This window comes from Piliocolobus tephrosceles, chromosome 6 (assembly GCF_002776525.5).
Source record: "Piliocolobus tephrosceles isolate RC106 chromosome 6, ASM277652v3, whole genome shotgun sequence".
Lineage (NCBI taxonomy): Eukaryota > Metazoa > Chordata > Mammalia > Primates > Cercopithecidae > Piliocolobus > Piliocolobus tephrosceles.
In genome coordinates, this window is record NC_045439.1 from 1,844,499 (window position 1) to 1,859,298 (window position 14,800).

Genomic DNA, 14,800 nt, shown 5'->3' on the forward strand with positions numbered 1-14,800 from the left:
CTGGACAGAACACTCAGAGGTCTCCAAGTGCCCACCTAGTCACGTTCACACTCATCAATCTGCCAAAAGACTGTCCCAGAGTTAGCATCTGACCTCCTCACAACAGACTCCATCTGACACAGAGCAGCTCCGCCCAAATGGCTGCCAGCTATGTGTGCACAGTCTCGGCTTTCCACCATCAAGATCAGCTCATGCCTGCCTCCTGCTGGAAAACCACCCTGACCCTGCGGCACCACCTCTGCAGTGGACACTGCACCAGCCCGAGGCCTCACAACCCTCCAACGTCCACCCGAGGAAGTCTCAAATTAATGTTACTGCTCTGATATTGGGCCTCAGATAGAATGCCTTCTTCTAACCTTCTGGACCTCTCCCATGACTTCTCACAGCAGGCAAATGTCTGTGAAACTAATTTGACTCTCCACTCCTACCACAAAGTTGAAAGCTTCTTATGGGAGAACATGATATGCCCAGGTACCACCCGTGCCCATCTGCCCATGCACCCTTGGCACCTCAGAGTCTATACAAAGTCACCCCTGCTCTATGTCAAAAGAAATACAGTTCTTATTCTTTTAATCACTGTATCTTCCTTTGCCTTTAAATACTTGAATCCTACAGAAAGAATACTGTTACTTCCCCCCAAAAAATTGGTATGACATTTGTATTACGACTAGAGAGCTGGAAATGTGAGGAATGTAAAAGCTATAAACACCTATAAAAAAGGTCCCAGGCAATGGGAGGCAGAGGTCGCAGTTAGCCAAGATTGTGCCACTGCACTCCAGCCTGATGACAGAGCGAGACTCCGTCTCAAAAATAAATAAATAAAAATAAGAAAACAAAACTAAACAAAAAGTCCCAGGCAAGAAGAACAGGAAACAAACACAGAACCCAATCCGGTCATAAAGATGAGTGAACAAAAATGCTGCAATCTTATGGGAGCCAAGACTTCTGACCTTCAATCAGTCAAAGGAACATTCACTCAGAACTGGAACCTCACCCAGGTAAGCGGACGTACAATATTCAGGAATTAGTTTCGCTGTGTGATTCCAGCTTTAAGTAAGCTACTTTATATATGTGGCTTACTACCTTACTATAATTTACATCAGAATATTTAAGAAAAGTTCAGACACTACAAGTTTAATTCATTAATTCTCTAAGTTGTTAAAAGCACTTAGGAAGGTTTTGCTTATTAGGGAGTTGGACATTTGCCTCATGAGGCATTTACAGTCCTACAAAGAAAATCAATATGTTAATCATAGAAATGGAACTTAAAATGCTGGAGGGAATTACCCCAAATTGAAAATGGACTTAATGTTCAACTTGAGTGAATTGGACATTTAAAAAAAAGTGTTTGTTCTTATTTACAAAGCTTTGTCAAGTTAAATAAAAATTTATCAACATTCATAAAACACTGGAAAAAATTTCTAACTTTAAAAATTAAAAATCATACTTTAGGCTTTTTGGTACATAAACATTTCCTGTTAGAAATAAAAACTGAGTGATACTCCAAAACACACCATTTGCTCCTTACATGCAGTAAGTAGAGCCAAATTGAGTTTTTACAATGTTTGCCTTCCAAAAATATTCAAAACATATCTGCTTTAGACAACTATAAGCAGATACACTCTATTCTGGAGCATCTTCATGGCCCACAAAATAACTCTTACTAATGAGTCACTGAGAAAATCTGAGGACAAGTGCGTGAAAGAGAAGATCACTTTAGGAGAATCCGCCTTAGCATCACACTGAGTTACTGAGCCTTCTTGGAGTGACCACGCTTGACTGCTAACCAGCAGCTTAGTTCCTTTAGGAGGTCACTTAGCAGAAAGAGAAGATAAATTGCTTCTGACCATAAGATAAACTAAAGCTACATTCTGAAAGCCGATTGCAGCAGCCCATAGGAGGACCCATTTCCATGGGCACTCAGTTTTAAGAATCAGCATCTGGAAACATTTGAATCTTTATGCCTCTTTCATAACTGCAGTTGATTACAAAAATATACTTACTTTGCACCATCAAATACAATGGATTTGACTTGACCACACTGTCTAAAGAAAGACTGTAGTTGTTTATAGTAAAGAAATCCATAGGGAGGAATGTGCTTCAACTGTAAAATATAATACAAAATCAGAGCAAATTACTAGAGCTAACAAAATAGTTTCAACATTCACAAGCCCGAAACTGGTGTAAACTGTTTTAATTTCTAAAAACACAGTTTGCTATCTTTAACCATAATATATGAACTCTACATATCAGTGCATTTAATGACTTTCAAATTCTAAGTTCTATAATAAATATGTTAAACAAAGGCTAATTCTACCCCTGTTAAAATGGTGTAAGTCTAATAAAGCAAAATTAAGATTTGTTGACTTCTGTTTTCCCTTAAAATAATCAAGCTTACTAAACACTTCTTTTTAAAACATATTTCTACATAAGGAATCACGGGAATGTAAACTTTAAAGGAAAATGTCTAACTAATGAGAGAAGTGCATATTTCCTCATCACCACAGTGGAAGGACCAAATAGCAAATGATCAAACTGGCATTGACCTTTAATGTATAAACTCTCAAGGCACCACACTGGGTTTCTGCAAAGCACTCCGTACTTTCCTCTGGACCAGGGCAACTCCTGTGCCAGCCCAGCTCTGCACAGGGTTCCGTGACAGAAGGCACGTAAGTGAAGGCATCCAGTTAGATCCTGTCTCCTCACTCCCTGAATCCGCATGTCTCCTTAGGCAGGTTATGGAGTTGCCCTGAGACCCAACTGCCACATCATGAAATGAGAATGGCATGAGAAATCCCCAACTCAAAGGGTGGAGTGAGGCTCAGAGAAGAATAAAAAGTACCTAACACACAGTCTCTCAAGTGCTAAGTAAAGCTAGCTATTACGTAGCTTTTAAGATATACACACTAGGTGATTTTGGGCCCCCAGACTAGGTTCCCAGTGCTCGAGGGATGCAGACAGAGCTGCTGAACGTTGAGGGAGAGTCCTATAGAACCCTTCCCGCTTCACACAGCTGAGGGAAGAAAATCACAAAGGGGCAAAGGGGTGAGAGAGGAAGGCAAGCAAAGGGCTTAGTCAAACCTGACGGCCAGCAAGAACACAGGTGCCGATCAAATGATTCTCAGTAGCTATAAAAAACTAACGACTTCCTTTTACAGTCCCTTCCACAGGTATCAAGTGTATCTCAGCTGGCTCTCTCATCTCCAGCATGAGCACCAGCTCCTTTTGGTGCTCATCAAAGACCTCCAATTGTAATCTCAAGTCATCTGCGCCCTTTCCTTATGAGCTATTTATGTCTTCAGGATTAACAGCTGTGGTATAACAATAACCAGGATAAAAGCTGGCAATGACCGAGCGCTTATGATATGACACGAAGGAACTTCAAGTGCTTCTCACCCCGCCTTATCAGATAGAGGCACATACTGGAACCAAGTAATCCGAAACAGTCCAGTCTCAGATGCTTTCTTCCAGTGTGATTCTCCCTGCTGCTGGGCTTTAAACAACTGGGTTGCAAACGTTGATTCAATGGTCAGGGTCTATGGATGATCATTATAAATGCCCAAAGTACACACCACTTGAATGCTGATTTCTAGGGCATACTTTCTAGCTCAGATCTTGCAGGGCCCTCAGATCTGAATTTCAACAAATATAAAAAAAATAAGCACTCTCTAGGTGGTTCTGTTTGGCATCCAGGTTGGGGGATCACTGACTTAAGCCACAGCACTCAGCTGCCAACCAATAACATTTTATTCTGTATGAAATGAAGTTGCGAATTAAGAAAATGTTCTTAAACTTATAAGTGCCTTAAATCCTTCAAAACAGCACATGATCAAATCAGCAATGACCTTGAACGTATAAACTCTCAAGGCTCCCTTATAAGGCCAGGTCTGTAAAGGGAGGAAGAGACTGAGGGACAAGTAGATGTACCTGAAAAGGCCAAACAAGCCTAATATTCACTCCAGGGGAAAATTCACTTACAACTCACAAAAATAGAAACAATTAGAGAACAAAAACGTTCTGCCTGACCACACCCCAGGGAGGGACGCCTGCCCCCAGCACCTACCACTACAGTTGTCTTGGGGTCCTTGCCAGCCAGCTCCCTCACTGCCATCTCCTCATCGGGCTGTCCAAAAGTAAAGTAATTTGGATAGAAAGCACCTGCCAATACAACCTGGAAAAGAAGTTTATTTTCATGAAGTAACAGCATTGTTTTATCAGTTATTCTCACCAATATACTAATCTCAACCCAGCATGATATGACATCTACAAATGTAAAAGACGGTTATCGTTTGTATAGAAAACTAGACCTTTCACCAACCAAGCAGAAAGTCACAATTCTGGTACTTTCATCTAACAGATACACTAAAAAAGAAACACTTTTTTCACCTAACAGAAACATCTTTCTTCAAAAGAGCTTAAATACTTCTCAGAATGAGGCTTGGGAAACAGTGGCAAGTTGAACAAGGACACAAACCCTCCTATACACAAAGCCCCAGGGTTGGGCAACTTTCTCCACTTCTCCCCACACACGTGGGGAGGTCCTCTCAGGTGGGGAGGTGCTTCTCCCCACGCACATGTGTGAGGTATTCTCAGATGTTCAGAAAGAACTCCAGTTGGAACACTTAGATTTAGGGCAGCAGGCTGGCATCCACTATTCACCTCTAAAATGCACTCTGCAAAGAGTCCCTTCTTCAATAAAAATATACCCAGTTTGAAACACACCCACCAAAGACTCCCCCAGCCTTAGAGCAATTTTACATGCAGGAAAACACTCGCACATTTTCAGCACACCCAGTTTACAGGCATCTACCTCAAACCTGATTCTGTATGCATCAGCCAACCCTTCTAGGAAACCCTACAGCAGAGGCAGTCTCCACCGGCCAGGACACACTTCCCGCTTGCTACATTCCATCTAACCACTAGTAATCTGAATCCATGGCCTCCAAAGTTAAAATAATATTTTCAGTGTAGGGGAATAGCTACATACACTGAAAATTAGAAGGAGCATTTCACTTTCTTAAAAGTTAAAACAAAAGGATCTCTCCTGAAGCAGTGATAACACAGGTACTCTACAGAAACAATTCCCTGGAAATTAGAAATGGGTCTGAATCCATTAAATATTAATAAATAAAATAAACAATAAATACTCTCTACACGAATCATCAACTCAACAAATAATGCAAACTATGAAAGGCAAGAATGTTTCCTGGTTCCCAAACTCAGTATGAACATTATGGACCTAAAATTTCCTTTGAGATTTGGTTTGTATCAGAAAGCAGGAATAAGCGGTTTCTTAACCACAAGACCCTGTAAGCACAAAGAATCAGGATAAAACTATCCAGGAAACTCCAGCACACCTGTAGGATGAATCGCTGCTTATATATATACTCTTGGTCCATGACAGGTCGCCGAGAATCAACACGCATGTTGAACTGTGAGATTCTAGTCTTCAATTCTTCATATAATTCAGCCACCTAAGAAAAATACATTGAAATCTGATGTCTCAAAGGTACATATGTTATCAGAGCAGTGAAAACACTAGAAAATAAGTGCACAATGGGTAAAGTATAAATACATCTATAGAATGAAACACTGCAGCTAATTAAGAATCATCTTTTAGCTGTGTGCAGTGACTCATGCCTCTAATCCCAGCACTTTGGGAGACCAAGGCAGGGAGATCACTTGAACTCAAGAGTTCAAAACCAGTCCGGGAAACATGGTGAAATCCAGTCTCTACAAAAAAAAAAAAAAAAAATACAAAATTAGCTGCACATGGTAGTGCACACCTGTAGTCCCAGCTACTCAGGAGGCTGAGATGGGAGGATCGGCTGAGACTAGAAGGCAGAGGTTGCAGTGAGCCAAGATCGTGTTACTGCACTCCAGCCTGGGTGGCAGAGTAAGATTCTGTCTCCAAACAAAAAAAAAAGACAAAAAGAGAGAAATAATCTTTTTAAAATTTTTATTATTATTATTTTGAGACAGAGTCTCACTCTGTCATCCAGGCTGGAGAGCAGTGGCACGATCTCAGCTCACTGCAAGCTCCACCTCCCAGGTTCACGCCATTCTCCTGCTTCAGCTTCCTGAGTAGCTGGGACTACAGGCGCCCCCCACTACGCCCAGCTAATTTTTTTTGTATTTTTAGTAGAGACAGGATTTCACCATGTTAGCCAGGATGGTCTCAATCTCCTGACCTCGTGATCCTCCTACCTCGGCCCCCCATAGGGCTGGGATTACAGGCAAGAGCCACTGCGCCTGGCCTAAAATTTATTTTTAGAGACAAGATCTTGCTATATTGCCCAGGCTAGACAGTGCAGTGGCTATTCAAAGGCACAATCCCACACTGATCAACACAGGAGTTCTGATCTGCTCCCTTTCCAAGGTGGGCTGGTTCACCCCTCCTTAGGCAATACTATGGTGGTTCCTGGCTCCCAAGAGGTCACTGTATCGGTGTTGAGTTTAATGCAACACCAAATCGGCATGGCATACTACAGCCCAAAACTCCTATGCTCAAGTGATCCTCCTACCTCAGCCTACCAAACAACTGGCAATATAGGCATGTGCCACTGTGCCTGGCAAGAATCGTCTTATTAGAAATAAATTAAGAAGTAATGTTAAAGATGAACAGTATAACACCTATAGAAAATACCAGAATACAAAATCATATATGCTCCATGATCTGTTCATAGACACACACCCCGATGGGAACCAGTGCAAACGCATAACTGTGCCCACCCAGAGATCGGAATAGCAGAGAGCCATGGCCACAGCCTTGCTTTAGGTCCTCGAAACACGTTCCGGCCTCTGCCATGAACATGTACTGCTTTTGTGATTAAAAACAAAATAAATGACCTATGGCCAAATAGTCCCTCCAAACAGGAAAATAAAATCAATATCCAGTTGTAATAAAAACTGTTTCACACAAAATGTCAAACTTTAATGTACACATGTGAAAATACACAACTCCAAATACCTGTGAACTGATCATAAATTAAGTCACCACTAAATTATCTCAATTACAAAAAGAATACAGTCACAAGTGTGAATATAACTGGGGGAAATAACAACTAAAAAGAATTGAAAGGACAGAAAAACTTAGCAGCCACTATCTTCCCTGTGGAGGGAGGAAAAGCCTGGGACATGGGAAGCAAGGGAGAGTACACTCAGATGCTCACCTCTGTACGCCTGAGGGATGGAACTCTTTTTTTTTTTTTTTGAGACGGAGTCTCGCTCTGTCGCCCGGGCTGGAGTGCAGTGGCCGGATCTCAGCTCACTGCAAGCTCCGCCCCCTGGGTTTACGCCATTCTCCTGCCTCAGCCTCCGGAGTAGCTGGGACTACAGGCGCCCGCCACCTCGCCCAGCTAGTTTTTTTTTTTTTTTTTTGTATTTTTAGTAGAGACGGGGTTTCACTGTGTTAGCCAGGATGGTCTCGATCTCCTGACCTCGTGATCCGCCCATCTCGGCCTCCCAAAGTGCTGGGATTACAGGCTTGAGCCACCGCGCCCAGCCGGAACTCTTTCATGTAACTATAATCACATGTAACTGAACGAATTAAAAACCAAGACTATGCCACTTTGTATACTTAAAAGCAGTAAAATCAGAAATTAACAAGAAAAAAATGATATTTAAAAACATTTCAGGGCTAGACATGGTGGCTCACACCTCTCAGAGCTTTGGGAGGCTGAGGCAGAAGGATTGCTTGAGCCCAGGAGTTTGAGGCTGCAGTGAGCTATGGTCATGCCACTGCACTCCAGTCTGGGAGACAAAGACCCTGTCTCTAAAAAATAAAAATAAACTCTTTAGTCAGAGAGGAAACCAACACTAAAAGAAATTATAGACAGGAATGTCAAAAATCAGTGGGATGTGGCTAAAGCTACTCATAATAAAATTCATAGCCTTAAATGCTTTTAATTAGAAAGATTGAAAATATTATTATTAATACTAAACATTAATTTCAGAAAGACTCAAGTAAACTAAAAGTCACAGGATAACTAAATTAATGGGAAAAAAACAAAAAGCAATGATTTAGAATCCCCCACCTCTTCCTTCCCTCCCAAAAAACATAAACAAGAAAATTGACAAATGAAACTAAGAGTAAGTTCTCTGAAAATACAATAACACAAAGGAATCTTGCAGACTGTGCAGTAAAGGAGTAATCCAGCAGGCCTGGCTGTCCAGACCACGCACATTCCAGAGAAAGGTATGGCCCTGGTCCAGCTCCTGAAAGGTCATTGTCAAGCCTCCAGGAACTCTTATCCTCCCTAAAAAGAGTATCTAATGCTTACCTGGGGCCTTGGGCCACACAAAAGAGTTTACGCTAGAATATGATTTATGGTGGGGCCTTGGGCCATAGGGTAACAGTTTCCTCTAGAGGGATTGAAGACTGAGTAACTAAGGTCAGCCACATGGGTACTCTAGGCCTACATAACCAATGCGCAATAAAAACCCTGGACACCAAGGCTCAGGGGAGCCTCCTGGTTGCAATACTTCATGCCTGTCGTCGCACAGTGCGGCTGAGAGAATTAATCACTGTCCATAAGACTCTACTGGGAAAGGACACTTGGTAGCCTGCACCTGGTCTCTCCAGGGCTCCTCCCATGGACCTTTTTTTTTTTTAACTTTTACTGATTTTAATCCATATCCTTTGGCTAAAATAAATCATAAGCATAACAGCTTTTCTACTTCTGCAAGTCCTTCTAGCCAATCAGTGAACCTGAGGATGGTCTTAGGGACTCCCTGAATATACAAATATAATCAAGAAACAATGAGAGTACACAAATACACAATAATAAGAACAAGAAAGGTGTTACCATTGGACATGAATTTGAAATTACAAAAATTACGTGTAACTATACATCAATAAACTTCATGATCTGGATTAAACGGGTACCTGAATGAAAAACATAACTCCTCAAAAATGACTCCAGAAGAATTAGAACCCAGAATGGATCAATAACTCCCAGGGATATTGAAAATATTTTTTTAAACTGATCCCTCAAAAAGGCACTAATCCCAAAGATGTTTTTGAATGCATTCTATCAAATACATAGGAAATACATTTCTAGTTATTAAACTGTTGATTAAAATGGTTCCTGGACACAGAAAGATGCTCGTCCTACCAGGGTGGTATCAACACCAGCATCTGATAGTGTTGTGCATGCACGTGTGCACACATGCACACACACGTAAACCAGAGGCCAATTTCACTTACAAATACAGAGGAAAAAATTCTAGAGAAAATATTGGCAATCAGAACCTAGCAATGTTTTGGGAGAAAACATTACAAACAAGCAGAATTTATTCTGAGAACAAGTGGTTGGGTCAACAGTGGGAAATCCAAAATGTACTCATGTATAAGTCATGCACCACACAGCAGTGTCTCAGTCAACCATGGACACATATAGAACTGTGGTCCCACCAGACTGTAACAGAGCTAGAAAATTTCTGTAGCCTGGTCACATCACAGCTGTTGTAGTGCACCATGTGTACCCATGTGTCTGTGGTGATGCTGGGGTAAACAAACCTACCGTGCTGCCAATCATATGAAAGTCTAGCACACACAATACATACAGTACATTTCAGTTGACCCCTGAACCACATGGGGTTGAACAGTGAGGGCCCACTTACATGCAGGTTTTTCTTAACCAAATGCGGATCAAAAATGCAGTATTCAAGGGATGCAAGCCCGAGTATATGGAAGGCCGACTATTCGTGTACATGGGTTCCACAGGGCCAACTGCAGGACATGAGTATTCATGAATTTTGGTATACAGGGGTCCTGAAACCAACCCTCCTTTATATACCAAGGGACAATTGTACTTGATAATGATAATAAATAACTATGTTACTGGCTTAAAGATTTATCATACTATACCATCATTATTTCAGAGTATATACTCCTATTTATTTAAAAAACAAAAAAATAACTTCACATGTCTTGAAATCAGCAGCAGCAAAAAAAAAAGGAAACAAACCAAAATAGTTAACTGTAAAACAGCCTCAGGCAGGTCCTTCAGGAGGTACCCAGGAAAAAGCATTCTTACACTGTAAGAGACGACAGTGCCATGTGTTACTGCCCCGATGGCCTTCCGATGGACAAGATGTGGGGGTAGAAGACAGTGATACTGATGATCCTGATTCTGTGTATGCCTAGGCTAATGTGTATGTGTGTCTTAGTTTTTAACAAAAAAGTTTAACAAATAAAAATTATTTTTAGGCCGAGAAGGGCGGATCATGAGGTCAGGAGATTGAGACCATCCTGGCTAACATGGTGAAACCCCGTCTCCACTAAAAAAATACAAAAAAAACTAGCCAGGCGAGGTGGTGGGCGCCTGTAGTCCCAGCTACTCGGGAGGCTGAGGCAGGAGAATGGTGTAAACCCGGGAGGCGGAGCTTGCAGTGAGCTGAGATCCGGCCACTGCACTCCAGCCCGGGCGACAGAGCGAGACTCCGTCTCAAAAAAAAAAAAAAAAAAATTATTTTTCAAAATAGATAAAACCAGCCTAGACTACAAAGTGAGACCCTGTGTCTATAAAAAAATAAAGAATAAAAAAAAATTAGGCCAGGCATGGTGGCCCACACCTGTAATCCCAACACTTTGGGAGGCCAAGGCAGGCAGATCACAAGGTCAGGAGTTCGAGACCAGCTTGGCCAACATGGTGAAACCCCATCTCTACTAAAAATACAAAAAAGCAGCCACACGTGGTGATGCGCACCTGTAATCCCAGCTAATTGGGAGGCTGAGGCAGGAGAATTAAACCCAGGAGGTAAAGGTTACAGTGAGCCGAGACGGCATCATTGCACTCCACCCTGGGTGACAGGGCAAGACTCCATCTCAAAAAAAAAAAAAAAAAAATTAGGAGTGGTGACATATGCCCGTAGTTCCAGCTACTGCAGAGACTGAAGCAGAAGAATTGCTTGAGCCCAGGAAGTCAGGGCTTCTGTGAGCTGTGATCATGCCATTGCACTCCAGCCTGGGCAACAGAGTAAGATCCTATCTCAAAAACCAAATAAATAAGGAAATAGATAAAAACTTATAGAATAAGGATATAACGAAAGAAAATATTTTTACATAGCTGTACAATGTATTTGTGTTTTAAGCTAAGTGTTATTATAAGAGCCAAAAAGTTTTTTAAAAATTAAAAAGTTTATCAAGTTAAAGAAGTTATATTAAGTCACAATTAATTTTTTAAAAAACTTTATGAACTTAGTGTAGCCCAAGTCTGCAGTGTTTATAAAGTCTACAGTCATGTGCAGTGATGTCCTGGGCCTCCACATTCCCTCACAGCTCACTCACTGACTCACTGACTCACCCAGAGCCACTTCCAGTCCTGCAGGCTCCATTCACGGTAAGCTCCCTATATTGGTGTGCCATGTTTATCTTTTATAGCAGTGATCCCTAACCTTTTTAGCACCAGGAACCAGTTTCATGAAAGACAATTTTTCCACAGACCGGAGGTGGGGGGATGGTTTCAGGATGAAACTGTTCCACCTCAGATCTGGCATTAGTCATATTCTCATAAGGAGAGTACGGCCCAGGTGTTGGGAAACCCTGTTTTATAACCATATGTTTACTGCACCTTTTCTACGTTTAGTTATGTTTAGGTACAGAAATACTTACCATTTTGTTGTAATTGCCTACAGTGTTCAATACAGTCACACGCTGTACAGGTTTGCAGCCTAGAAGCCACAGGCAACACCATACAGCCCAGGTAGCGGGGCACACCATCTAGGGCTGTGTAAGTATGTTCTATGCTGTTTGCACAAGCATAAAACCATGTAATTACTCATTTCTCAGAATGTATCCCTGTCATTAAGCAATGCAAGACTGTATTAGTAGGTTAAAAATTAAAACACCATATGTTTATCTTTTTCTTTTTCAAGACAGGCTCTCACTCTGTCACCCAGGCTAGAGTATACTGGTGCAATCACGGCTCACTGAAGCCTCTACCTCCCAGGCTCATGCAAACCTCTCACCTCAGCTTCCCCAGTAGCTGGCACTACAGGTGTGAGCCACCACACCCAATCTGTTTATCCTGACAGATACTGAAAAGACAATACAACAAGATTACATAACCATTCCTCATTAAACTATGTATAGGGAAAAAATATTCCTTAACTTGAAAAGAAGTATTTATTAGAAACCCAAGTAGTTGTACTGAAAGGTGAAAGAGACACTCCTATTAAAGCTGGAAACAGGCAGGAAATACACTTCTTAGAATACTCATTACTACCCATGTACTGTTGTTACTTAATAAATACTTTATAAGTTAACTTTATTTGCATCCATTTGGTCAAAAAACTTACCTCTCTAATTCTCTTGATTTGAATGTAATTTAACCGTCCCCAATTAAGTTCATCCTTTAAATATATAAAAGCAGAACACTCAATATTAAGGTAATAAATTAGAGCTGAATTTAGCTAGTTTAATATGTTTCATCCAAAAATTTAATAATGAATGTAAATTACTGAGCTATTAAACATGTACTCAAGTTGACCGTGGCACTCCCTCTCCAGGTACACCCAATTTTACATTGAAGCCAGAGAGCATAATACTCAACCATAAACACAATACAGAAACTCTTCTGAGTTCACCTGTCTCAAAAATTAAAGGTAGACATAACTTGATTATCTTGAAAAAAGATGTCTGACAAATTATATACCAACAAGAAAAATAATACAACTGAGTCTTTAAAAGACTTTAAACAGCTAACTCATATACGTATTAGTAGAGATATATCTAGGCACAGCAAATCTCAACACAGAAACAGCAGACCTGTAAACAGTCTGTTGAACCAAATAAATTAAGAAGAAGAACAAAGCCTGACAAAAAAAAAAAAGAATAAAATGGAGGGTAACAGATTACATTTCTTTTAAGCCCATTATCTAAAAGAGCTGAAAACAGCAACAGCAGCCACATGGCTCTCAATTTTGAACTGACATGTCCAACCCAGCACCCACAGCTATGAAATACTCACAGCCAAAGAGGCTACAGACACCACGGCAAGATCAGTACAATGTGAAGCCGTGAAACAAGCAGCACAGCTCCAGCATAGGCCTGAGAGCGAGCGGCCTCCTGAGAAGCGATGGAAGCAAAAGGACCAGTCTGCAGAGATTATGGCCTGCCACTCCTGGGACAGTCGTGCGAGCACTGTCTACAGTGACCTCGACTCCAGCTGCAGGCGGCACATCATGATTCACATGCCATGACTGTGCCAAGACAGTCCTTCTCTCATCACTCCCAGCCATCCTTTAGAAAGCAGCTGGAAAGGGCTCACCAACCTTTGGGTACCGCAGCTCCCCTCTCTGTCTGCAAGCCTTCCATGTCTGAAAATAAATGATCCAAAGTTTCAAAATAGTGTGTTGGCTCACTGAATTTTTTTTAAGTCCAATCTCAACAAACTGTTGAAAATTTACAACATAAAAATGTACACTTTAATTTTTTCAATCAATTTCATAAAATTGGATTTCCATCTCACCCACTTCTTCCAGCACAGTTAATTTAACATTGGATACCAATAACCCCGATACAAGACAAGATAAAACACTGTCTCTCTCTACCTCATACATTTGTGGTATGAAAATGTACTAACAATCTGTGGTAGCTGCTTTCATGGTTTACACAACAGAAAACTTACTTTAAATGCCTCAACAAGTGCAATGCAGTCACTCTTGCTACTGCCAGAGAAATTCACTTTGTTCCTACAAACAGATAACGGTGTCATTCAATACCATTAAAATACAGTGACACTTTAAAATATGAATGTTCAGTACCTATATCCATCGAGATGCTGCCGGAAAGGCATTGCAAAAAAATTCTTCAAAGAAAGAGCTGCCGCTAATCATAAAAAATAAACAAGAAGAATGTAAGATTGTGACAGTGGTGTTATATAAACTTCCCATTAGCATTTATTTGTTCTCACACTTACCTATAATAAGACATTCATCTAGACATCCAAATACATGTCCAAGGACTATGAGTTTACCAAGTTGCTGATTTACAGGAAGCTGGGCTAAAACTCTTCCTAAGAAGGTCAATTCACCATCATGGGGGTTTTCATCTTCTCTCTGCCCACTCACTGCAAGTGCTCCAACCTTTATACAATAAAATTAGTGTTATTAGCAAGCACTGACTTACTCATACTTTTTCCCCTTAAGGTGGAGAGTCCAAAACAGGAAACGAAGACCACATTTTGGTGAATAAGGCTCTAAGTCAATTTATGAAAGGCTGATATGCTACCAAAAAAAACTTTCTAAATTTTCCTTTGAAACTTAGAACACATTTTACTATTTTTTTAAAAGTATGATCCTAGAAGGTAACACTAAAGGACTTTCACAAAAGTCTACTCACCTCACTCGTGAACAAATACGGCATGCACAGTACTAAGTGAAGGATCTCCCAGCTGCCACTGTCGACAAGACCTTACTGAACTATGTATGGGGGAAAACTTCCTTAACTTGACACAGTGTTTTTCATAGAAACCCAAGGAGTTATCAAATTTTTTTATTAAAGGAAGCCAAGTGTGGTGGCTCATACCTCAGTCTCAGCTACTTGGGAGGCCATAGTGGGAGGAGGGTCACTTGAGCCCAGAGTTTGAGGCTGCAGTAAGCCATAATTGCATCACTGGCCTCCCGCCTAGGCAACAGAGCAAGACCCAGTTAATCAATCAATCAGTCACAACAGAGAAGGTAAAACACCAGAGGCATCCTCAACTTCGAAGGTCAGAAGCAGAACGTCCACAGCCCAGCACAGCGTGTACACTAGGATGCAGCCTGTACCAAGGCCTCCGCTACCTACGCTAGG

General features: G+C 41.2%; 1 protein-coding gene across 1 annotated transcript in view; it reads right to left on the reverse strand.

The window, feature by feature from the left end:
• The window catches only part of TDRD9 (tudor domain containing 9), a 109,349-nt gene that overhangs the window by 32,631 nt on the left and 61,918 nt on the right, over nt 1–14,800 (reverse strand). Inside the window, exons 15-22 of the mRNA XM_023205356.2 lie at nt 13,926–14,091; nt 13,771–13,834; nt 13,635–13,698; nt 13,279–13,323; nt 12,304–12,357; nt 5,358–5,474; nt 4,064–4,171; nt 2,004–2,104 (exon numbers count right to left, since the gene is read on the reverse strand). Of these exons, the coding sequence (XP_023061124.1) occupies nt 2,004–2,104; nt 4,064–4,171; nt 5,358–5,474; nt 12,304–12,357; nt 13,279–13,323; nt 13,635–13,698; nt 13,771–13,834; nt 13,926–14,091 (719 nt within the window). The remainder of the gene's footprint in view (nt 1–2,003; nt 2,105–4,063; nt 4,172–5,357; nt 5,475–12,303; nt 12,358–13,278; nt 13,324–13,634; nt 13,699–13,770; nt 13,835–13,925; nt 14,092–14,800) is intronic.